General features: G+C 47.9%; 1 protein-coding gene across 2 annotated transcripts in view; it reads right to left on the reverse strand.

Annotated features, from left to right (window-relative positions):
- Positions 1 to 1570: 1570 nt before the first annotated feature.
- Positions 1571 to 26580, reverse strand: part of APPL1 (adaptor protein, phosphotyrosine interacting with PH domain and leucine zipper 1) — an 85101-nt gene continuing 60091 nt past the window's right edge. Inside the window, exons 21-23 of one of the 2 annotated variants that reach the window (XM_085863595.1) lie at positions 26314 to 26364; positions 14912 to 14962; positions 1571 to 6561 (exon numbers count right to left, since the gene is read on the reverse strand). In XM_085863595.1, coding sequence (XP_085719721.1) covers positions 6427 to 6561; positions 14912 to 14962; positions 26314 to 26364 — 237 coding nt within the window. In that variant the 3' untranslated portion in view covers positions 1571 to 6426. The remainder of the gene's footprint in view (positions 6562 to 14911; positions 14963 to 26313; positions 26365 to 26580) is intronic. The other variant, XM_085863596.1, reaches the window with a different exon arrangement.

The raw sequence follows: 26580 nt of genomic DNA on the forward strand, positions 1-26580 counted from the left end.
TGGTGATAACTCGCTTACTCATCATGAAAGACATCGAGGGATCTTAACGCCACCCAATGCCCCCAATTCTGGCAGACAGGTGCTCTGGCTTAATGTCCTTCTGATGGACGGCGCGCGCGCACGCGCACACACACACACACACACACACACACACACACACACACACACACACACACACACACACACACACACACACACACACACACACACACACGCCGATGCCACTCCCTGCAAGTGAAACACCAGGATGACAGTTTAGAGCCAGGTAGAGATTCAAACCCAAGTAAGTGAGCTTTCGCTGGCACCCCGACCAAATTCCTGCTCCTGCATGTGAAACATGTACAAGCTCCTCCATATACATGACCTTCGGCCTGCCATTAAAGCGGGGTTAAAGAACAAGCATTTGATAATCGCACAGGAAAATATCAACATTAAAAGGAACGAACACTTGGTATATTGATCGTGCGGGTTGGTTGTTCAGGGAATCAGGTCGTCGTCGATTGGCCAACTTGAGCAAATAAAAATAAAATCTTGATTACCCTTCAGCGCAATTATTACACACGAAAGCACTAATGGACTTTCACCTCTTATTGAAATTGCCTCACCTTTTCAATCATTGATGGATATTGTACATCTTGGCAAGACGGCAGCCATTTCATGGACCAATAATTGCTCGACGAGAAATTGCACATTGTCTTTCTTTCACCTCTACCTTTTTGCGTGGCCAAAAAAATGTGTCACCTGACCAACAGAACACCTGATCCCCACTTTAAAAGATAATAGAGGGAACAACAACTGGCATGAAATCGATGGATCACGAGAAGAAGAGATGCTTGACCGTCTACCATTTACGTATTCCCTCGTTCTTCGACCACACCTTTTACACCTGGGCGACGTCGATGTGATTAGTCCGATTTAAAATGGCAAGAAGAAAACCGTTTGGCCTGTAAGTGTTCCGATCTGAACCACGATGGCTCGAGAACCCAGGTTCAAATCCCGTATGCCATACGTATGCCTGGTGTTGGCTTAATGATTAGGGTGGTGGGCTTGGGATCCTAGGATCCTGAGTTCAAATCTCATTCAGCTGTTGAATTAATACCAGGTGGGGTTGACTCTGCCTGTCATCCTTCCGAGGTCGGCAAAATGAGTGCCAGCATGCTGGTATCCTGTATTGGAGTGGTGACCCGTCCAGGGTTGGGCCCAATAGCCAAGGAGACTGCTTAAGCAGCAGAAACGCTGTGCATAGAGTATGGTCCCAATGGATGGATGGATGGATGGATGGATACTACATGTATTTGTCCATCATCTGGTAATGTCCTTGCAATTGATGTGAAAGTAGATCGGTGTCCATTGACGTCTTCGTCCCGAATATGATCGATGTACCCAGCTCCTCCACGAACCACCTTTGAGGATCGATTAGGGAAATAGAAGTTTCCTTCAATTTGTTGAACAAGTTAAAACATCCGGCTTGTTTCGATAGCAAAGAGCGAAGGAGGCTGGGTTTCCCATCCAGACAGTATGGCTGGACATTTTGAATACCCGATGTACACGGAGCAATTACACAAGCAGATATCACCAACACAGCAACGTGGTTTATTGTAGTCATTGTTCGCAATGCGTTCGTACCCAAAGATAAACATGTGACCAGATCCTACAGAAAAGTGACGTGGTGGGGAGGAAGCGTAGGAAAAGGCATTAAAAGACGATAAGTTATGCAGCAATACTTAAAAAAAAAAACAATATAACAGTGGTCCAAAATAATCGGCAGTGTGCAATATACGTCACTTCCGCTGTGAGAACGAGGCTGCATAGTGCTGCCACCATGACGGGAGACAAAGCGAGGCGTTAACAACGAGAAGTATATCCATGAGGGTCGGTACGAAAGTAATGCCTCTTATTTATTCAGTTTGTAGCCGAAGCATCGTAGGAAAGCCACGTGAGATCACAACGAAAGGTTTGCATCTCCCACATTTTTTCCGATGAGTGGCACTGTGATCGGTCAAGTGACAACATCGCACCACCCTTTTACAATGGCTGCCACGCAAGATGTGCGTACGAAGCAGAAAATGGTGTTGAATTTCTTACTGCGGAAGACGTTCCCACCAGTGGATATTCATAGGCATTTAAGGAATGTGTACGGAGACTCTACCATTGATCTGAGCGCCGTTACATGTTGGGCAAAGCGTTTCGAGACTATGGAAACTGATACTGATGACAAGCCTCGAAGTAATCGGCCTGCAACCACGGTGACACCGGAAAACGATTTGATTTATGTGCTCATAAAAGTGCATTGCAGTTGACAGAGATTATGCAGGAAAATAACTTCATATTTGCCACATAAATATATAAATTCCCTGTAATTAAACTCATCAGAAGAGAGGGTATTGTATTTGGGTCCGTGCGTCTGTTACCTCCGCCACCGTAGATGGACGGAGGTTATATTTTGACCTCTGTCTGTGAACCCGATATCTGAAAAAGTTATGGATTCGAATGAAAGTTGGTGGACACGTTGGGTGTGTGACTAGGATGAAGTTTCGATTTTTGTGAGGATCCGGACACGACAATTATTAAAAAAAATTTAAGTAATTCTCCACCATTAAGACATAGGGCTATAAACGATAGATAGCATGATATTTCAAAAATTTATTGGGCTCAATATGTTCCACTGGATCAGGCATTGCGTGGCTGAGGTATGCGCTCGACAAAGTGCCCTTCGAGTTTTCATTGTGACTGGAATTATATTTAGTGAGAAATAAAATAAGAGGCATTACTGTCATACTGAGACTCATAGAAGAATACCTAATTCATCTGATTTCATTTCGTCTTTTTGTAAATTGTCTACTGATTCTTCATTTTATATTCCGGTCAAAATACATTGTCAGGGAGTCACAATTCGAGTGAGAAACAGCAGGAAGAATTTGAAGACCAATGATGATAACTTACAGTGGCCTGCAAAAGTATTCACCCCCCTCCAAAGTTTTCACATTTTGATGCCATCTGAGCTTATTTCATGATACTTTCAAATCAAACTTCATTTGTCGAGTCTTCACATACTGCTCCAAAGTGATAAAGCTAAAACATACAGATAGAATGTGATCAACAGAGAAAATCAGATGATTCTCAGTTGCATCAAACCTTTGCTGAATTAACCATAAATCATTTCAGGAGCAAATTATTTGTTTGAAAGGTTACAAAACAAGTGTAATAGGTTTCACCGACATGCAATCAGTGGCTTAACTAAAAAATTTAAGCTCCTCCACTTATCTAAGGAATTTTAAGGTGCAACACACTTGGTCAACCAACAAGGCAAACATGAAGACGAAGGAGCTTTCCAAAGAAGTCAGACAAAGTGATGGAGAAGCACCGTTCAGGAGGGGGTTATGAGAAGATTTTGAAGTCACTCAAGTCCTTTTGAGTATGGTAAAATCCATCATTAAGAAGTGGAAGACGTATCATACCACCCAAACTCTACCCAGATCAAGTCGACCATCCAAACTCAGCAGCCGGGCAAGCAGAAAACTGGTTCGTCTACTTTGAAAGATCTGCAAGCCTCTATGTCCGAGATGGGGGTCAGTGTTCATCAATCAACAATATTCCGTTCCCTTAACAAAGTTGGCCTCTTTGGACAGGTGGCAAGAAAGAAGCCATTCCTGAAAAAGACACATCTAAAAGCTCGTATGGAGTTTTAGAAAAAACATCTCAATGATACTGCAGGCAGGTGGAGAAATGTTTTGTGGTCAGACAAGACAAAAATAGGAGCTTTTGGTCTAAATTCAACGCGTTACATCTGGCACAAGCCTAACACTACACATCACCCAATCAATACCATCCCCACTGTTAGGCAAGGTAGCATCATGTTATGGGGCTGATTTTTATCAGCAGGGACTGGCAAGCTTGTCAAGATATAAGGGATAATGGACGGTGCAAAGTACAGGAGAATCCTTGATGAAAACCTGATTGAGTCAGTCATGAATCTGAAACTGGGTAGGAGATTCACATTTCAGCAGGACAATGATCCGAAGCAGAAAGCTAAAGCCACACTGGAGTGGCTGAATAAGAAGAAAATAAATGTTCTTGAGTGGCCCAGTCAAAGTTCTGATTCGAACCAAATTGAACATTTATCGTGACACTTGAAGATTCCAGTTCATTGACGATCCCCATCAAACTTGGCAGAGCGAGAGCAATTTTCACATGAAAAATGGCCAAAGATTTCACCATCTCACTGTGAAAAGCTGGTAGAGACCGACCCACAAAGACTCATAGCAGTCATTTCTGAAAAAGGTGCTTCCACCAAGTACTGACCTAAGGGGCTGAATAATTGTTCAACCATTGAATTTTGATTTGTACATGTTATTTGCAACTATTCCTGACATGTAACCTCCTTCAACAATAACAGTGTTTAGTTTGATCTCTTCAGTTATGAATAAAAAAGTTCATTTGGAAGAATTGTTTCTACATAATTCATCTTAGTGTGGCATTATTGGTAGGGGCTGAATACTTTTGCAGGCCACTGTACCCTTGCTATTAATAAAACCTTTTCATCTGAAAAAGCATTCACAGTAACTTACTGTTCCCATCCACTTATAAAATAGTTGTCGGACTCCATCTATTTGAAAGTTTTCATCTGTTGCTTCGTCACGAGACTTCCTTGTTGTGTTGGATTTCCTTGTTGTCACGGAGATTGTTGTCAGAACTAGTTCACGGTATCTAGATATTCAATGCCAGGCCACAACTTCACCTTGTCCGCAAGTCGGATCTCTTCAAGCAATACAAATCTATACCATCACATGGAACTACTTTCCACGGCATCTGTGTTTTGCTTCCCCTGCTAAGTCATCAAAGTACTTGAAAAATGCCATCGCATGTCTACCAGGGCAGCTTAGCTATCACTTTTGTTTGTCTCCCGTAATGGTGGACGAGCTTCGTATCCAAGATCGATGTGACGTCATTGCATATGACCTAGAGAAGTAGCGGATTGGCAGGGCGGGAGCGGGGGTGGGGAGCGTTACTGAGCAAACTACAAAAAGTACGACAGAAAGTCAACTCAAAATGAGAATGATGTTTCCCACAGGTAGGAAACTGCACCATAAATGTATGGGATTTAAAGGGAGAGATTGAACCGTGCATAAAACTAACAGACTCGAGTGCTGGCCATCATCTGAACCTTCATTGAAGAACTAAGTAATGAAGGACCTCTTGTGTTTTATCAAACGAACGTTTAGCAAGTGTGACAGGAAAAAATAAAAAAGACGGCATTCGAGCACACGCATTGGACGATCTACTGATTCTGTTGACCCTTGAAAGGATATTTGGAACCACACCGCACTCTCCGTAGCCTGGTGTTGGCTTGAGATCCTAGGGTCCTGAGTTCGAGCCCCATTGTCCACTGAATTAACACCAGGGGGTTGACTCAGCCTGTCATCCTTCCAAGGTCGGCGAAATGAGCACCAGTATACTGGTAATAGGGCACTGCATCAGCGGCATAACCGCGCCCCTAACCAATGATGCAACCAGCAGCCAAAAAGGCAGCACACTATGGGAACCGCACACTCCCAGGTAACCGTTATGAGCCAGTGCAGTGGAAAGCATTTGCAGTCAAACCGTTCAAAACAGAAAATGAAGAACTTTTTAAAAAATAAATAAAAAAACCAAAAAAAAAACACACACACACACACACACACACACACAATAAAACGGTGAAAACGTTTTTACTTTGTACCACATTGATCACAGCGTCATGGCAGACGTGTCGGTTTCAAGGTTAAAGTCCGTATATTTCCAGTTTGTACAATTTCACTATCTGCGTGCCGAGTTCTTTCGCAGCATTGTCTATACTGTACACCGACCCATGAACAAGCTCCATGATCCATCATCAAATTAAACAAATCCTGGCACCAAGCCACCTCCCTGCACTCATATTAAGTGCAGCATTCAGACAAACAATATCTATGCGGTTACATAAAAGTTGTGATAAAATGCCATGGTGTATGGCATAATGTGAAAAAAACTGAACGGAGGATCAAAGGAGATTTTTTTTTTTTTTTAAAGTCCAACCAGGAAGTTGAGGATTTCATTCAGGACTTTTCAAAATGCTCCTTCACCCTTGTATCCAAAGCAGAAGCAAAAATTGATTTGGAGTGACGGCCCGGCGTCAAGTAAGAATGCTGCCGGAGACTCCGAGTGAGCCGCAATCAGCTGGCATCTGGAAAACTCGAACGATACAATTGCATAAGAAGAGGACAGCACTGTGCTCAGCACGCGAACAAGGTGCGACAGGGCATCCGCAAACAGCGTTTAAAAACAGAAATAAGAGTATCAAAAGAATCAAATCGATTTTACGTGCCCGTCGTGTTTAACTGCAAGCTGCCACCAATCAGTAAATGCATACGTGGTGGATCAACAAGCTTCGACATCTTGGATCGAGGGTCAGGCCTCTGACTCGGCACCGTTCTCCTCATCCATCCCAGGCACCGCCGTATCTGAACGGACATTTCTGTCCGCCGGTGACAGGTCAATCGATTTGGACGAGGCCGAGATAAGGCGGCTTTGCTGCTCCAAATCCTTGAAGGAGATTGGACATCAATAGTCGATGAAACAGTGGCCCAAATGTCAAAAAATAATCAAATTATTCATTCTTTCTTAAATGTTGGCCAATGCTTTGTTAAATAATATCACCTTATTCTAACCCTCCAAGCATCCAATCATCAGTCTCCGCACAGTATTAAAGAAATGAAGCTGCGATCATTTTTAACGGCTTCCTCGTGAGAAATAATTTCCCACTTTAGCCAAGTCGGGCTGTCCCGTGCAACGCCAAAAGGTTGTGCATTTGTCTTGTCGTTGTTCAATCAGTATGGCGAAACAATCGTTTGAAAGGGAAATGCTAAATAGTTGATCAGTTTGGTTTTTTTAACACAAAATATAGGCTCGTGGAAGAGTGAGGTGAAGGAGGGTAAAAAGGGAACGAGCTGACAGTGAATCAACAGTGAGACACAACAATCAATGGAATGAACAAACAGCAAAAGGGAAGAGAAAGGAGAGGAGAAAACATAGGAAGTTGCAAGTAAGAGGGTTGGCTTAGGTCGGATCAATGGGGGTAAAAAAGGTTTGTGGGTAGGGATGGAGGATGACATGCAATGGTGGTGCATCGCTTGCTTGATGCTGTGGAGAAAAGAGTGTGATGGAACTGTCTGAGGAAGGCAGTTCCACAAAGAGGAAAAAGAGGAACAAAAGAATGGAGGTGTGTGGAAAGCTCAGATTTTGGGAGTTTAATCAGAAGGGGGTTACTGGAAGAATGCATGCGTCCTGGAATTCCGAGGGAGGATCAAATGGCTGAGAGAACAGAGGGAGCTAGACCACTGGTAGGCATGGATGACCCACAAAATATATAATGGAGAAGAAAGTAAATACCTAAGGATTTTTTTAATGCCATGAACAAACTTTGGTATATCACGGGTGATAAAGGTTGTGGTCAAGTTTCATAAAAATTGTGTGTGTAGTTTCAGAGAAGAAAGCAAATACCTCTTTTGGGGGGCAACCCTCCCTGTAGATCCCTTTAGACCCCAATTTTTTTAATGCCATGAACAATCTTTGGTACATCAAGGGTGATGTAGGTTGAAGTCAACTTTCATCGGAATTGTGTGTGTAGTTTCTGAGAAGAAAGCAAATATATATTTGGGGGGGGGGCACCCCTCTTACACCCCCATGTAGCCCAATTTTTCTCATGTCATGAACAAACTTTGGTACATCACAGGTGATGACGATTGTGGTGAAGTTCCATTGGAATTGTGTGTAGTTTCTGAGAAGAAAGCAAACACCTATTTTGGGAGACAACCCCCCGTCGACCTCGTTAAACCGCAAATTTTTAATGGCATGAACAAACTTTGGTACATAATGGGTGATTAAGGTTGTTGTCGTTTCATCGAAATTGTGTGTGCAGTTTAGGAGAAAAAAGCAAATACATATTTTGGGGGGCAAACCCCCTTATACCACTTTAGAGCCCGATTTTTCTCATGTCATGAACAAACTTTGATGCAACATGGGTGATGATGGTTGCAGTCAAGATTCATTGGAATTGTACGTGTCATTTCTGAGAAGAAAGCAAATATCTCTTTGGGGGGCAACCCCCCGTAAACTCCCTCCATAGACCCCCTCAGACCCCAATTTTTTTAATGCTGTGAACAAATTTTGGTACGTCACGGGTGATGAAGGTTGTGGTTAAGTTTCATCAGAATTGTATGTGTGGTTTCTGAGATGAAAGGAAATACCTATTCTGGGGCAACCCCCGTGGGGCCCGATTTTCTTAATGTGATGAACAAACTTTGGTACATACGTGGTGATGAACGTTGTGGTGATGCTTCATCAAAATCATGTGTGTAGTTTTAGAGAAGAAGTTGAAAGTATTTGTGGATGGACGGACGACATGCGATCCCATAAGCTCCCCGGAACTACGTTCCAGGTGAGCTAAAAAAACAGAAGAGACAGATGCGATGCTGGGGCGCCAGCCCATATGGGGGTGGGGGGGGTAAGGGGGAGCAGTACTCTATTGAGCTTCAGACATTAACCTTGTAGGGTATGTATAGTTCTGATTTTTCAAGTGAATGATTTGGAACAACGGAGGATGCCCAGTCTGCGGCCAGTTATGGACGTGATTATGTGCTCGGCCCAGCAGGGGTCATGGACGATGGTTGGGTCCAGAAGTTAAAGAGACTGAACTTCTTTCAGTGGCAGATCATAGAAACAGACAGGTGGGTTGGTTTTATGATCCTTCTGGAACAACAAGATTTGAGAGTAAGATTTTCCAGGATTGAAGGACATGTTCCATTTATCAGTTGTTTCTAATCAATTCCACAACAGCAGAGAGTGATGCAGCTGCCATCTGCCTGTCAGTGAGATAGGGAAACTGTAATGATTTGTGACTAATCATATTGTCGAGCAGAAACATTTGGACAGTCGTAATAAGAACAACTGGGAATAACTAGAGTTCATAGAACACCTTATGCTGTGTTATTGTACAGTCTTGAGATAAAAAGGACATGGGGAGTGTCTGCGAGTGGCAAATTTGATTGGTTGAGAGGATGTAAAATGTCATAATTGTCCAAGTACTGCGAAACTAAAGGTTATTTAAAAAATACCACAAGGTGATTTGTGTTCTACAGTGTTCAAGTATATAGTTGAATTGAAATAAAACAAGCAAAAAAGACATAAAATGTCATAGCCCCCGTTGTTTTAGTAATTTTGCTGAACGGAGTTAAAGGGCCAGCCCATATTTATGTATAACCAAAATGGCCACCAGTCGGCCATCTTTGATCAGATCGCAAAATAAAGTGAGGGCCACGTGTATGCCATCATATACTGTGCTTGTAACAAGTGTGAACAAAATCGGACCATGCATATCTGAGCAAAGGTTGGGGACATATTTAAGTCACAAAATGGCCACCAGTCGGCCATCTTGAATCTGATCTCAAAAAAAAAAAAGATGTGCATATGCAAGCCATAATTCTTTATCTGTGTGCCAAGTTTGAACAACATCGGTAAATGCTTGTCAAATAAATAGGCCATCAGCCATGGCTCAGAAAGTGCCTGAAAATCAAGTTTCGTTCCACTCATCGGGGGGCGGGGGGGGGTAGACAAAACCTTGATGATACGATAGTATATATCCAAATACATACGTATCCAAAAGTTCTCCACTCAAATAGCTGCAGTTATTGTGTATTTTCATTGTGAAAATCGATGCATTTGCCGCACTCTCTCATTTGAATTTTCTCCACACGGATCACGTGACGCCTCGACAGCCAATAGACGCTCCCCCGTGTATTATTCACCAGGACAATGTAGCGAACGAAGAACTCAAGTGTTTTATGTCTGTAAGATGGGATAAATGGAGAGAAAGTGTCAAGAAATGGCTCGTCTTAGACGGTCATGAACGACGTTTAGCCAAGAGTGTCGGCGCGGGAGGACTAACTTCGATCATGGGCCTATTGTACCCGGAGTGCCGGTGTAAATATTTCAAGCTAGCCTCCCCCCCCCCTTTCAAGTTACCTCCCGGTAATCTGAAATCGATTTCAAGTTACCCCCGGGGGTAGCTTGAAATCGATTTCATCCTACCCCCTCCGATTTCATATTACCCCCCTCAAAACATTTATTTATGGATGTTTATTTACAAAAAATAGTCATTTAATTGATATTGAAAACTAATTAGGGAAAAACCATTGACCACGTGACCGCCTTTAAAGAGTTTGCAATGAATTTTGATTTTATTATGAATGATTTTATTTGAATATTGTTATTAATTGAAATCAGTATTTCTCATACAGTTATAGTTTTTGCCACATTTTTTGAAATCCTTCTTCGATATAGTTGATACAAATAGACATACTGGTATATCTTGTAAACCATCTCAGACTATATCTACAATTATGGAAACAACGCAATAAAATCAATGTATAAGAAAGGCAATGAAAACAGTTTATTTTTTATTCACAATTTCGTTGTGGTGGTGGTGGTGGTATGGCAGCTTAGCTGCCGGGGTAGCTCTCATTTCTTGAAGCATGACTGTGTTGCTGATGCAGTGCCCCTCTACCAGTACACACATTAGAACTGGTGCTCATTTTGTCGACCTCGGAAGGATGAGAGGCTGAGTCATCCCCCCCGGTGCATTAATTCAGTGGCCGACGGGGCTTGAACTCAGGACCCGAGGATCCCAAGCCGCCACCCTAACCACTACTCAGGACCCTAGGATCCCAAGCCACCATCCTAACCACTGAGCCAACACCAGGCTATGCACTCAGCCTTTCATCCTTCCGAGGTCGGCAAAATGAGTATCAGTTCCAGTATGTGTACTCGTAGAGGGGCACTACATCAGCGACACAGTCGTGCTTCAAGAAATGAGAGCTACCCCGGCAGCTAAGCTGCCATACGACCACCACCACAACGAAATTGTGAATAAAAAATAAACTGTTTTCATTGCCTTTCTTATACATTGATTTTATTGCGTTGTTTCCATAATTGTAGATATAGTCTGAGATGGTTTACAAGATATACCAGTATGTTTATTTGTATCAACTATATCGAAGAAGGATTTCATAAAAATGTGGCAAAACTATAACTGTATGAGAAATACTGATTTCAATTAATAACAATATTCAAATAAAATCCTTCAAAATAAAATCAAAATTCATTGCAAACTCTTTAAAGGTGGTCACGTGGTCAATAGTTTTTCCCTAATTAGTTTTCAATATCAATTAAATGACTATTTTTTGTAAATAAACATCCATAAATAAATGTTTTGAGGGGGGTAATATGAAATCGAGGGGGTAGGATGAAATCGATTCCAAGCCTCCCCCGAGGGTAACTTGAAATCGATTTCAGATTACCGGGAGGTAACTTGAAAAGGGGGGGGGGCTTGCTTGAAATCTTTACACCGGCACTCCGGGTACAATAGGCCCATGATCGAAGTTTGTCCTCCCGCGCCGACACTCGGCTAAACGTCGTTCGTGACCGTCCAAGACGAGCCATTTCTTGACACTTTCTCTCCATTTATCCCATCTTACAGACGTAAAACGTTTGAGTTCTTCATTCGCTACATTGTCCTGGTGAATAATACACGGGGGAGCGTCTATTGGCTGTCGAGGCGTCACGTGATCCGTGTGGAGAAAATTCAAATGAGAGAGCGCGGCAAATGCATCGATTTTCAAGATGAAAATACACAATAACTGCCGCTATTTGAGTGGAGAACCTTTGGATACGTATTGTTGTGGTTACCAAATTCGCAAACCACCATTCAGGTCCCTTAGGTGAGGTATCTCGGTAAGTACATGTGTAGTTAGGCCCAAACCCGTTGTCTAGTGGGAATACATGTCATTTATGCGTGCTGCGACTCTTCAGGATAGCCGTTTTTCTTTTGCTATCTTTATTTTGGACCAACCGCCATGATTACCACCACAACCACAACATCAACCACCAACCACCAACCACAACGCAGGTTCACCACAACCGCCACGACCTTCACGTCACACCTCGCAACCGTCGCATCGCCACCGTTCTTGCGCCGCTTGTGGGTACCGGTGTTGGACTCGTGCAGGGCGCGCGCCGAACAGCGTGTACAAAATCACGGATTTTGTGCTTCAAAAACGGATCAAAAACGACACGCGCCCACTTTTTGCCGTCCAATCGGTGAGCGAGGGGCGATTTGGCCCCGCCTCCAGGGCGTTCGATATATGCAAATTTATGGATCAAAAAGCATCACGCCCACTTTTTCTCGGGCCAATGGGGAGCGAGGTGAAAGGTCGAAGGGAGGGGGTCAAAGATGAGAGGGCGAAGCCACGGGGCTGATATAAGCGACCGTGTTCGTCAGTCCAGAGAGTAGTAGAGTCGAGAGGGAACAGAGAGTTAAGACTTCGCGGGCGGTGGAGTTGGCAAGAAGGAGCTGGTCGTCGTGTGCGTTGGAGTCGGAGCGGAGGGACGGAGCTGTGGAGAGGCGGCGAGGGCAGACGAGGGGGTGCTCGCGTCGTGCAGGGAGCTGCACCCCAGGGAGGCCGACAGCGCGACCTGGCCGAGGTGGAGACGCTCGTCGCGGGACAATAAAAATCCTCTATACCCCGAGCATCAGCAACCCCCTCCTGTTTCCCCCCGCGCTGAGATAGTGCGACCAAGGGGGCCCCTTTCCCACCCCCTACCAGACACTGCCCACGAGGCCCGCGGAATTGAGGCACCATCGCCGCTCCGCGTCTCATCACCAGACGGGTAGGCCCGACCCGGTCTCGGCCTCAGGCCCGCCTCATCTTTGAGGGTGTTCTTTTCCTTGGTTTTGGGTATGTGTTGTCGGCGCCGTCTGTGAAGTAGAATTGTATAAGTGTTGCCGTGTGCTCGGTAGTCGGTATTAGCTCTGCATTGTGTTTTCGCTTTTACATTTGCTTTTTGTGTAAATTGCATTGTGTCTTTTCTGTGTGCTTTTGGTGGAATTGAATGTGTGCTTTCCGTTCGGCGCGAATAAATGTGCTTTGTGTTGAACTGTTTCCCGCTTCGCTTCGTCATTTCTCTCATTGAATCCTCATCTTGCTTCACGTAAAGGGTTGGTAGTGGGCTGAATACGCCCGATAATTAATCGAACCGTCGAGGTCGACGAATAACACCGCTCGGTTATCCCGATAGTACGGAACGGGTCGCTTAAGTGGCCCGTGTCCGAAGTCGACCTGCGGCGAGGTGCGATCGCCCGGTCTACCCTCCGTGTGGGTACTTAGGTAGGTCGAATTTGGCGAGCAACCCTATCCCACGCGGGGGCTGATTGGCTCGATCGCGGTGAGACCGAAAGGTCCACCCGTGACTGGTTCCCGGCGTTAGTCCGAGAGGGTCATGACTGGATTGTCCGTCCGGTGGGCGACGTGCCGCGATTCGAGTTACGTGGCCGTTCGCACGCCGGCGGGCGCAAATCCGCAACAGTATGTATTTGGATATATACTATCATATTATCAAGGTTTTGTCTACACCCCCCCCCCCCCGATGAGTGGAACGAAATTGCACGATACAGCTTACGGCTAATGGCCTAAAATGGCTGAGGATGTGATCGACACCGAGCTTTGTTTTTTTACACTAAAATGGCCGCCAGTCAGCCATCTTGGATATGATCTCGAAAAAAAATGACGTGCTAATGTAAGCCATCATTCGTTATCTGTTTGCCAAGTTTGAACAAGATCGATAAATGCATGTTCACGAGATGGTTGAGGACGTGCTCGACACCGAGGTTTTATTTAACAACTAAAATGCCCGCCAGTCGGCCATATTGGATCTGATGTCGAAAAAAATGATGTGCATATGCATACATTATGTGGTCTTTGTGCCGAGTATGAATAAAATCAGTCCATACATGTCCCAAGATATGCTTGTGGATGCACACACACGCATGGACACGAAAATCGAGACCAAATCCATCGGTCCCCATTTCGGACGAAGTCCAACAGGGGCTAATAAAGATTTTAAAGGTTGTACAAAAAAAAATTCGGGAGTTTACCGCCGTTGATGCAGCGTCTTTTACACAACCTTATTTAACACGTTACATTGATTGTTTGTGCCTGTGGTTTGTGTCCTTTATGATGTCCTTAAAAATAGTAAGTTCCCTGGTTGGAATGATTTTCAATTTTGTTTGACTGACAGATAGGCACACAGAGTAAATACATTACCTTACTCCTGTACGCATGCACCATCGGGACAAATTCAGAGCCAAAGTAATGCTGAACTACAGGTTTGTTTTCCGATTCATTTTCCGATTCGCGTTCAAAATATGACATTCAATTGAAATCGAGTTGTTCCTCGATCATAAATTGACATTTGTAGACAGACAGACAAAGTGAAACAATTGTTTAACCCTGCTTTTCGTTTTGTGCACGTGGGGCAATAATACAAATGGGCTGTAAAAATGTAACACTAAACAACTTGTCATGTTGGAAGAAATATAAAAAACAGCAGCAATGAAAAGAGTTCCACTGTTGCTAAACAAGATCACAATGTTAAACCGTCAGTTTTGGGATTTTCATTTTCGGCCAATTTGGAGCAGAGGTCAATGTTTCAGTGGCAATGAGAAATGCCCATTTCACTTGATCCTAATGCTCAAACCACATTTTAATTGTGATCCCCATTTTAAAAGGCGATGAGAAATCAGGCCTTCATTTGAGAAAAGCCAAAGCGGTGAGAAATCATTGGCAGCATGGCGATCATCCTTCAAACGCAACCGCAAAACGGTGCCTTACATGCCGAGCAAGGCACAGCCACGTCCCAGCACTTGGGCTCGAACTGCCCTACCGCTCCATCCACTTGAAAAATCTCTCCAGTATTCCTATTATATACGAGCATATGTGAGGATAACGACGCGTGGGTTAATAATATCGATGCAACCACATAAAGGCAAAAACAAACTTACCTTTTCAATCTCTTTCTGCCTCTCTCTCTCGTCCTCTGACACCCGTTGTTCCTGCATAATCACAAAAGCACGCAGCGGCAGCAAAAATAAAAGTGAAAGAATGCACCATAAAAGATATTGAAATGCTCTCCAACTATTTGGAGAATTAGCGTTTCCGAAAATAAATTAAAAAAAAAAGCAGTAATCATAGTGTTGTGGTTACCAGATTCGCAAACCACCATTCAGGTCCCTTAGGTGAGGTATCTCGGTAAGTGCATGTGTAGTTAGGCCCAAACCCGTTGTCTAGTGGGAATACATGTCATTTATACGAGCTGCGACTCTTCAGGATAGCCGTTTTTCTTTTACTATCTTTATTTTGGACCAATCGCCACCATCACAACCACAACATCAACCACCGACCACAACCACCGCTTCACCACAACCGCCACGACCTTTACCGTCACAACTCGCCACCATCGCATCACCGTCATCTCGCGCCACTCATGGGCACCGATGCTGGACTCGTGTAGGGCGCACGTTGAACAGCGTGTACAAAATCACGGATTTTCTGCTTCAAAAACGGATCCAAAACGACACACGCCCACTTTTTGCCGTCCAATCGGTGAGCGAGGGGCGAATTGGCCCCGCCCCCAGGGCGATCGATATATGCAAATTTGTGGATCAAAAAGCCTTCACGCCCACTTTTTCTCGGGCCAATGGGGAGCGAGTTGAAAGGTCAAAGGGAGGGGGTCAAAGGCGAAGTTACGGGGGGATAAAAGGACGGTGTTCGTCAGTCAAAGAAGTCGTAAAAGTCGGAGCGAAAGAGTCAGCAGAACGGAGTAGTAAAAGTCGGAACGAAGGAGTCGCAAGAGGAACGAGAGAGTCAGCAGAACGGGAACGAGAAAGAGTCAGCAGAACGGAGTAGTAAAGGTCGGAACGAGGCGAAGGAGTCGGAACAGAGAGTCAAGACTTCGCGGGCGGTGGAGCTGCTCGTCGTGTGCGTTGAAGTCGGAATGGAGGGGACGAGCTGTGGAGAGGCGGCGAGGGCGGACGAGGGGGTGCTCGCGTCGTGCAGGGAGCTGCACCCCTGGGAGGCCGGCAGCGCGACCTGGCCGAGGTGGAGACGCTCGTCGCACATAATAAAGATCCTCTATACCCCGAGCATCAGCAACCCCCTCCTGTTTCCCCCCGCGCTGAGATAGTGCGACCAAGGGGGCCCCGTTCCCACCCCCCCTGCCAGGCACTGTCCACGAGGCCCGCGGGTTGCGGGGCCATCGCCGCTCCGCGTCTCATCACCAGACGGGTAGGCCCGACCAGGTCTCGGCCCCAGGCCTACCTCATTCTTGAGGGTATTTCTTTTCCTTGGTTTTGGGTATGTGTTGTCGGCGCCGTCTGTGAAGTAGAATTGTATAAGTGTTGCCGTGTGCTCGGTAGTCGGAATTAGCTCTGCACTGTGTTTTCACTTTTATGTTTGCTTTTTGTGTAAATGGAATTGTGTTTTCTTTTTTGTGTGCTTCCCGTGTGCCGAGAATAAACGTGCTTTATTGTTGAACTGTTCTCCCGCTTCGCTTCGTCTTTTCCTCCATTGAACCCCCATCTTGCTTCACGTAAAGGGTTGGTAGTGGGCTGAATACGCCCGATAATTAATCGAACCGTCGAGGTCGACGATAACACCGCTCGGTTATTCTGATAGTACGGAACGGGTCGCTTAAGTGGCCCGTGTCCGAAGTCGACCTGCGGCGAGGTGCGATCGCCCGGTCTACCCTCCGCGTGGGTACTTAGGTAGTTCGAATTTGGCGAGCAACCCTATCCCACGCGGGGCTGATTGGCTCGACGCGTGAGACCGAAAGGTCCACCCGTGACTGGTTCCCGGCGTTAGTCCGAGAGGGTCACGACTGATTGTCCGTCCGTGGGCGACGCGCCGCGATTCGAGTTACGTGGCCGTTGCACGCCGGCGGGCGCCGAAGACCGCAACACTGGTGTCAGGAGTGGGATACAAATCCATCGCCTCCTCGCGGCACTGGTATCGGAGAACAGGAGAACGGGCTCTCCTGTCTCCGGCCTAAATTTACGGGAATCGGTCCAGGGTGAGAGAAGCGACCCCGACTCCCTCCAAATTACACATGCGAGCAAATTAACCCTTCACGAGAAGCAAGATGGCGTCTCAAGGCGAGCGGGAGCCGGGGGTATTAGAAATGTATATGTGTAATAATGTAGAGTCCATGGTCCAGGATGGAATCCCGAGCAGGAAATGTTGATTGTGCAGGAACACGGACTCGCCTCAACTGAACCCAGGGCCCGAGGTGGGTGCGGCAGTCGCGGTGTATGACACCTCCCCCCCCTCTCCACCAAGACCCTTCAACCCTTGCCGAAACGGCTCAGCTGAGTGCATCCAACATGGCTCAGCCATAGCCATGCTGGCGGCAATGAACGAAAAGATGGATGCGAATACACAAAAAATGGATGCAAACACAAATGAAATGAAAACGAAATGAAAGGCATGAACGAGAAGATGGATACAAATACAAATGAAATGAAAACGAAATGAACAAGCAAATAAACGGAATGGAAGCAAACATGAAGGAGGAAATGAAAAAGCTGCGGGGTGAGACGAGAACATGGGCCGAAGCCTGCAGGCGGGCATGAAGGCCGTGACCGGGGAGATAAAATGGCGACTCCACGTGTGGGAGCAAAACGAGCTGGGTGGGGGTGCAACGGCTGACAGGCCCGCGGTGGAGGCGGGTGAAAAACACCTGTGGAACGTGTTGGGCGAGGGTCGTGACGATGACCGAAAGGGAAAAATTAAATGGGGAGACCAAAACGTGTGAGACGAGACACGAGGTGACGACAACAGAAATAATAGTTGAGACAAGGAGGTAAAGGGTGAAGAGTTGCAGAGACACGGAGATGGCAACGATAGAGGGAAGACTACACGATGAAGACGGGGTAAGTGACGCGCACGCACACACGGAGGTAGTGGAGGACAATGGGGGTGAGCTCGCGGAGCGTGTTGGGACCCGGTGCGAGCAGCGGGATGGCCTCCTCCAGGAACGAGGGGAGGGAGTATGCCCCTTGAGGGCGAGTCACGACCAGGTGAGTTCGGTCGTGTTTTGCGAGGTTGAGGGGACGAGTGCTGTGGACGGGTGCACGGAGAGCTTGGGGGGTGTAGAGGCCCCGGAGACCCTTGTGGGGACACAAATCCCCAGTGTGGTTGTCCCTGTGTGTGTGGTGCAAGGCGTGAGTGCGTCCCCGTGTGTGGAAGCGACCCCGTGTGAGTGGTGTGGTGGCGATGGTGCTGGAGTGCGTGCTTCCCAGCACGCCGTGTTTGGATGAGGCACCGGTGTGGATGAGGAACCTGTGTGGAAGAGGCCGTGTGTGGGAGTGAAACGGCCAGTATGAGTGAGGTACCGCGGGTGAGTGCCCCCTGCGTGTACGAGTGAGGCACGGTGTGGATGAGGCACAGCGGTTGAGTGCCCCCGCGTGTGTGGGTGAGGCACCGCGGGTGAGTGCCCCCGCGCGAGTGAATGGAGCACCACGTGTGAGTAGTATGGTTTGTGTGAGCAGTGAGGCACGCGTGAGTGAACGGCCGTGTGCAAGGTCGCCAGTGTGCCAGGGAGACCGTGTGTGTGAGAGAGCGGTATGAGAGGGAGATGTCGGTTGGCATGCGGGAGCACGCAGCCGCGTCTCCCCGTGTGAATGTGATGGTGTGGACTGTGTGCGTCGTGGACACGCAGGTGTGCGTGGGTCGAATGGCGACGGAGACGGCGACAGAGGAGAGAAAGCCGAGTAGCGGCTGTAGTTGTTTCGAGGACCGTGCCGGGTTCACTCCAGCAGTGAGCACGCGGTTCGTGCTGTGCAACGCACGAGACCGCCACGTGCTCGCTTGCGAGAGTGAAGTCCCGGTCCGGAAACGCACGCGGTGGATTTGCCGATCCCGCGGACGGACAAAGTTTAGGCAGGTAAATGGATTTGGACCGGACGGGTTCTCCACGCGATCGTGTGTGTTCAGCTCCAACGGGCAGGGCACATGTGTTCGCGTGGGGAACCTCGAGACGTGTGGCTGTGTTTTTTTTATATGCGCACGGTGACGTCATGGCTGCACGTGTGGTTGGAATCCGGCAGGAGGGGTATCCTGCCGATGGTACCGTCCAAGGAGGGACGAGGAACACGTGCAGCTGCATGACGTCACGGGCAGGTGGTAAAGTGCGCGAGCGCGAGCTGCCGCGCTGGTGATGCGCATGAAAAAAAAAAAAAAAAGCAAGCCTCACTTTCGGGTGTACAGGATTCCTGGGCAAGGGGAAAGACCCCTTACCTGGGCACAGGATGGAAACTAGTTAGGGGGAAGGGTTAGCTTAGCCAGACCGACTCCATGGGGCAGGGGTAAGTCCTCATGGAGTCCGGGGAATGGATTAGTTAGAGGGATTGTAGCCAGATTTAGGTGGGGAAATAAAATGAATTTTTGAGTTAGGAGACAGAGACAGACTTGTGAATGTGAGAGGGGACGTAGCTTAGCTACGTAGTGTTAAATGGAACGTGCTGTGAAGTTTAAGGGACGACGTGGGAGCACGAGTTAGTTAGGGAAGTAGTTAGAAGGATGGCAGAGTTCAGTGGTGTGGGTGTTGAAGAGTTGGTGAGTTGTGAGGTGGAGACATGAGTGAGTAAGGCCAGCGGGTCTGTGTGTATGGAGCGAATGGGGAATGCATGGTGCGATGAGTGATTGGGGGGAGGAGTGACTCGCCTCAAGGGACCCCGCGGGTCAGTGTAGATTGGAGTCAGTTGGGTTAGTCAAATTGAAAATGGAGGTCGTTTTGTTGTTGGTGGGAAAGTAGGCCGAGACCCATTTGAGGGGTGCAGGAGCCCTGTTGACGGGCTTGGGAGCGTGGCTGCGAAAGGTGAGTATCGCTGAGTGGGTACCCCGGGCACCAGGCTGGCTCGGCCGCGGTAGACATGGGCCCATGGGGGGCCGGGATAGAGTAGTGGGCACGGGTGCGCCTGCTTGGTGCGGGGGCCCGGGGCGCCACAGCCGCGTGGGCAGTGCAGTGGGCACGGGTGACCTCGGAAAGGGGCCCGGAGGCCGGCCTGCCACGTGTGCGTTTCAGGGGAGGTGCCATGGGGCACTCCCCGGTGTTAGGGAGCTGGTAGGCTCGGAGGCAGTGTAGTGCCCGGGGTGCCATAGCGGGAGATTCGGCAGAGGGTCGTGCCTGCCAGAGAGAGCCACGTGTCCCAGCCAGGAGACCGTGTGAGGGCACGGAGAGAAAATTGGGGGGCGAGGCCCGAAATTGTAAGGACACCAACACAGGCGACGGGAATCTGGGTTGTTAGAACCAATAGTTTAAGCGAGAGGCGCTTGTTGAAAGCCCCGGGGTAGTTTAGCAGTTAAATGGTTAGGGTAGATTAGGAGATGTACCCCTCCGCACCATCCATCCCCTCGCTGTCGTTGTGGGCCGCTGGACCCACTTTGGTTAAAGATCGCCGAACTCTGGGGAGGCCATTCTGAGGCTTCGTTGGGCCTCGGCACAGGACGTTAGCTCTCCCTTGTTCCCCTCTGGGAAGGGAACGTAGGGGTTGGGAGTAGGCTAGGTGACAGGATAGGTTAGCCGAACAAGGACGATAAAGGGGGTTAGGGGACGATTTTTAGTGGGGAAGTAAAAATAAAAACAACAAAATAAATAAGTTGGGGCTAAATTGGGGTTTGACAAATTAAGGGAGTGGGTATGTACAGTGACAGGCAAAGGCGATAGGTGGGAGGGAGACAGGAAGGTAGGTCCGAGCCCGCCTTCCAAGTGGCCAGCACCACCGCACTCCCTCCACCAACCTCCACTGAACGGCAAAGGCTAGCCAACTCCATCGGCTGGCCGTGTTTTTCTTCGAGGCGGAGGCCGGCCAACTTCATCGGCAGCTGTTGTTTTGCTGCAAGGCCTGTGCCATCGGCTGGCCGTGTTTTGCTTCAAGGCCTGTGCCGGCCAGTTCATCTGCTGGCTGTTTTCTTCAAGGCCTGTGCCGGCCAGTTCATCTGCCGGCTGTGTTTGCCTGCAACGGTCTTCTTCTGCGGGCTGTGTTTGCCTGATCACCTTTGCCATGCCATGCCCACTGCCCCTGTTCACCAGCCCCGTTCAATTTTGCTCTGCCCCCCCCCCCCTGTTCATTTCCATGTGCGCCAGGATCAGAAAGCAACAGTTTGCAAGCTGCAAGAACTGCCCTGTTGGCAGCTACAACACGGGCCTGCAGTGGCGGCCCGTGCACCGTGTTTGTGTCCATGCATCCATTCGTTGTGTTCATTGCGTGTGCCACTTGAGCTGGCACGGAGACTGCGTTTGTGCAGCCCATGCACCGTTGTGGTTCACTGCGTTCAGTTCAAAAGGGAAGGCCTTGGACTGCGTGTGAGCAGCCAGCCACGTTCCCTGTCACCTGCATTGTTGAGCCAGAGACTGCATGTGGGCAGCCTGGCTCCCTGCTAACTGCTTTCTTTTGCAGAGTTCAATGATCCTGGGCCATGGTTTAGTGTAAAATTTGTAAGTTAAGGTTAAGATGTACTGTACATATGAGTGCGCCCCCGGCATGTTTGTCTTAGCGCCGGCAATTTTATTTAAGCCGTCCGTGTGAGTGAGTTTGTTTAGGTAGTTACGCAGCCCTCAGGTTATTTATTTTGGGGACACGAATACCATGAATGTCGCACTCAGGGATCCGTAGGTAAAATGTACTAGGGGAAAACTACACATGATGGCACACGAAAATTTGACGACTCGGGACGAGTCTGTAAAAAGGGAAGGGGTAGTGTTGTGGTTACTAGATTCAAAACCACCATTCAGGTCCCTTAGGTGAGGTATCTCGGTAAGTGCATGTGTAGTTAGGCCCAAACCCGTTGTCTAGTGGGAATACATGTCATTTATACGAGCTGCGACTCTTCAGGATAGCCGTTTTCTTTTACTATCTTTATTTTGGACCAATCGCCACCATCACAACCACAACATCAACCACCGACCACAACCACCGCTCACCACAACCGCCACGACCTTTACCGTCACAACTCGCCACCATCGCATCACCGTCATCTCGCGCCACTCATGGGCACCGATGCTGGACTCGTGTAGGGCGCACGTTGAACAGCGTGTACAAAATCACGGATTTTCTGCTTCAAAAACGGATCCAAAACGACACACGCCCACTTTTTGCCGTCCAATCGGTGAGCGAGGGGCGACCATTGGCTCCCGCCCCAGGGCGATCGATATATGCAAATTTGTGGATCAAAAAGCCTTCACGCCCACTTTTTCTCGGGCCAATGGGGAGCGAGTTGAAAGGTCAAAGGGAGGGGGTCAAAGGCGAAGTTACGGGGGGATAAAAGGACGGTGTTCGTCAGTCAAAGAAGTCGTAAAAGTCGGAGCGAAAGAGTCAGCAGAACGGAGTCGTAAAAGTCGGAACGAAGGAGTCGCAAGAGGAACGAGAGAGTCAGCAGAACGGGAACGAGAAAGAGTCAGCAGAACGGAGTAGTAAAGGTCGGAACGAGGCGAAGGAGTCGGAACAGAGAGTCAAGACTTCGCGGGCGGTGGAGCTGCTCGTCGTGTGCGTTGAAGTCGGAATGGAGGGGACGAGCTGTGGAGAGGCGGCGAGGGCGGACGAGGGGGTGCTCGCGTCGTGCAGGGAGCTGCACCCCTGGGAGGCCGGCAGCGCGACCTGGCCGAGGTGGAGACGCTCGTCGCACATAATAAAGATCCTCTATACCCCGAGCATCAGCAACCCCCTCCTGTTTCCCCCCGCGCTGAGATAGTGCGACCAAGGGGCCCCGTTCCCACCCCCTGCCAGGCACTGTCCACGAGGCCCGGCGGGTTGCGGGGCCATCGCGCTCCGCGTCTCATCACCAGACGGGTAGGCCCGACTGGTCTCGGCCCCAGGCCTACCTCATTCTTGAGGGTATTTCTTTTCCTTGGTTTTGGGTATGTGTTGTCGGCGCCCGTCTGTGAAGTAGAATTGTATAAGTGTTGCCGTGTGCTCGGTAGTCGGAATTAGCTCTGCACTGTGTTTTCACTTTTATGTTTGCTTTTGTGTAAAATGGAATTGTGTTTTCTTTTTTGTGTGCTTCCCGTGTGCCGAGAATAAACGTGCTTTATTGTTGAACTGTTCTCCCGCTCGCTCGTCTTTTCCTCCATTGAACCCCCATCTTGCTTCACGTAAAGGGTTGGTAGTGGGCTGAATACGCCCGATAATTAATCGAACCGTCGAGGTCGACGATAACACCGCCGGTTATTCTGATAGTACGGAACGGGTCGCTAAGTGGCCCGTGTCCGAAGTCGACCTGCGGCGAGGTGCGATCGCCCGGGTGCCACCCTCCGCGTGGGTACTTAGGTAGTTCGACCTGGCGAGCAACCCTATCCCACGCGGGGGCTGATTGGCTCGATCGCGGTGAGACCGAAAGGTCCACCCGTGACTGGTTCCCGGCGTTAGTCCGAGAGGGTCACGACTGGATTGTCCGTCCGGTGGGCGACGCGCCGCGATTCGAGTTACGTGGCCGTCGCACGCCGGCGGGCGCGAAGACCGCAACAATATCATGTTCAATAGATATCACATTATACCGACGAGAAGCAGCCGCTCCCTGTGGGAGCTGCCAGCGGGATTATGTTTTTATCCTTATTCAAACGTGTAATTCAAAATACCTCTCGCAGCACAATTCAAAACACCTAACTGCACTGGAAAACGTGGGGACAGGAACACTATGCTGTACAGGGTGGGGGACTTGTAATACCCTCTCCCACCTGGAGCAGTGCCACACAATATACATACAGTATAAATTGATTATTTGCGTCTCCCCTCCCCCCACCCAAAGACCACTGGCAAAGATTTAAATAAATAAAAACACCCTTATGCACTAATAGGGGTCATGCTGATCCTATGGAGCAAGTCTGGATGTAATCGGCCCAGAACTGTAAAAGTAGCGCGACACACACACACACACACACACACACACACACACACACACACACACACACACACACACACACACACACACACACACACACACACACACACACACACACACACACACACCGATCCGTGAATTATAGTAAGGATCACCTTTTAAACAGTCACGAGCAGAAGCCGTTGTACAAATACCATGATATAAAAAGAAGAAAGAGAAAAAAAAAGGAAGCCTTTTATTCTTGTGCTGGTTGAAAGAGCTCGATGCAACCACATACAGTGCCTTCAGAAAGTATTCACACCCCTTGACTTTTCTACATTTTCTTGTGTTACAGCCTGAATTTAAAATGGATTGAATTGAGATTTTTTTTTGATCACCAATCTACACAAACTACCCCATGACGACAAAGTGAAACATGTTTTCAGAAAATTTTTACAAATTAATTAAAAATAAAAAGCTGAAATGTCTTATGTCAATAAGTATTTAACCCGTTTGCTATGACATTCCAAATTGAGCTCAGGTGCATCCAATTTCCTTTGATAATTCTTGAGATGTCTCGACAACCTGATTGAAGTCCACCAGTGGCCAATTCAATTGATTGGACATGATTTAGAAAAAAAACACTTTTCTATACAAGGTCCCACAGTTGTCTGTACCTGTTTGTGGTGAGCATGTTGAGGTCGTGGAGAGATTCACTTACCTTGGCAGTGATATTCATGTCTCTGCTGGCTGTGAGTCAGAGGTCAATAGACGTCTGGGTCGGGCCTGGGGAGTCATGGATTCACTGGATAATGGGGTGTGGCGCTGCGGGTACCTGTGCGGGAGGATGAAAGTCCAAGTCTTCAGGTCCTTGGTACTTCCAGTCTTGCTCTATGGATGCGAGACTTGGACTCTGACCAGGGATCTGCGATGGAGACTTAATTCCGTTGGTACCAGGTCTCTTCGGAGAATCCTTGGCTATCGCTGGTCGGACTTTGTGTCCAACGAGCGGTTGCTGAGAGACTCAAATGAGATTTGTTATTTGCATGGTCCGTGAGCGTCAGCTGCGACTGTATGGACATGTGGCTCGTTTTCCTGACGCTGATCCTGCTCACCAGATTCTCTCAGCGAGGGAGTCTCCTGAGTGGAGGAGGCCAATGGGCCGACCACGTGCCTCATGGTTGCAGCAGGTTGATCGGCATCTCAAGGAGATGGGGATGGGCCAGGCATCTGCCTGGGGGATGGCCAGATGGAGGCCCCTGGATTACCGGCGGAAAGTGGACGCAGCGACACGCTGCTCTGACGCATGCTCCCATACCTGACCTGACCTGTCCCACAGTTGACAGTGCATGTCAGAGCAGAAACTCCACCATGAAGTCCAAGAAACTGTCCGTAGAACTCCGAGATATCATTGTGAGGAGGCATAGATCTGGGGAAGGGAATCAAACAATTTCTTGAGTGTTGAAAGTTCCCAGGAGCACAGTAAGCTCCGAGGAAATGGAAAGAATATGGAACTACCCAGACTCTTCCTCAAGCTAGCCGTCCGACCAAACTGAGCAACCGAGCAAGAAGGACCCTGGTCAGGGAGGTGACCAAGAACCCAATGACCACTTTGACAGAACTACAGAGTTCCTTCGCTGAGATGAAGGAACCTGCCAGAAGGACAACAATCTCAGCAGCACTTCACAAATCTAGGCTTTATGGTAGAGTGGCCAGACAGAAGCCACTCCTGAGAAAAAGGCACATGACAGCATGCCTGGAGTTTGCAAAAAGCAAGTGAAAGACTAAGTGTATGAAGTAAAAGATTCTGTGGTCTGGTGAGACGAAAATTGAACTTTCTGGCCTGAATGAAAAGTGCTGCATATATCAGAAACCGAGTACAGATTATCATCAATCTAACACCATCCCTACCATGAAGCATGGTGGAGGCAGCATCATGCTATTGGGGATGCTTGTCAGCAGCAGGGACTTTGAGACTTGTAAGGAGGACAATGATGCCAAGCATACAGCCAAAGCAACACTGGAATGGCTTCAGAACAAGAACATGAAAGTCCATGAGTGGCCCAGCCAAAACCCAGACTTGAATCCCATTGAGAATCTGTGGAAAGACTTGAAGATTGCTGTTCACTGATGCTCCCCATCCAACTTGACAGAGCTTGCGCAAATCTGCAAGGAAGAATGGGAGAAAATCCCCAAATCCAGATGTGCAACACTGATACAGACATACCCAAGAAGACTCAAAACTATAGTCACTGCCAAAGGCACTTTTACAAAGTATTGACTCGGGGGCGGGGGTGGGGGGGGATTGATGACTTATTGACGCAAGACAGTTCAGTTTTTAATTTTCAATTAATTTGTAAAAATTTCCAGAAACATGTTTTCACTTTGTCATCATGGGGTATTTTGTACAGATTGGTGACAAAAATTTCAATTTAATCCATTTTAGATTCAGGCTGTAACACAACAACATGTGACAAAAGTCAAGTGGTGTGAATACTTATGAAGGCAGTGTAAAGGCAAAAACAAACTTTACCTTTTCAATCTCTTTCTGCTTCTTTCTCTCACCCTCTGACACCCGTCGCTCCTGCATAATCACAAAAGCACGCAGATGAAGAGCTCAAAAATGGGAAGTTATACATTTCTGAACAGCTAAGATTTATTTTTTTTATTTTTGGAGGTGATTGAGGCAGCGTTCTGTTGCCGACACACTGCCGAGTTCAATTTCTTTGTCTGAATGAAATAAGTCATTTTTTCGTAGGTTTGGATTCATAGGAAACAACTTTTACTTTGGTGTATCTTT

This window comes from Eptatretus burgeri, chromosome 18 (assembly GCF_056783735.1).
Source record: "Eptatretus burgeri isolate ZD-2024b chromosome 18, Ebu_testis_v1, whole genome shotgun sequence".
Lineage (NCBI taxonomy): Eukaryota > Metazoa > Chordata > Myxini > Myxiniformes > Myxinidae > Eptatretus > Eptatretus burgeri.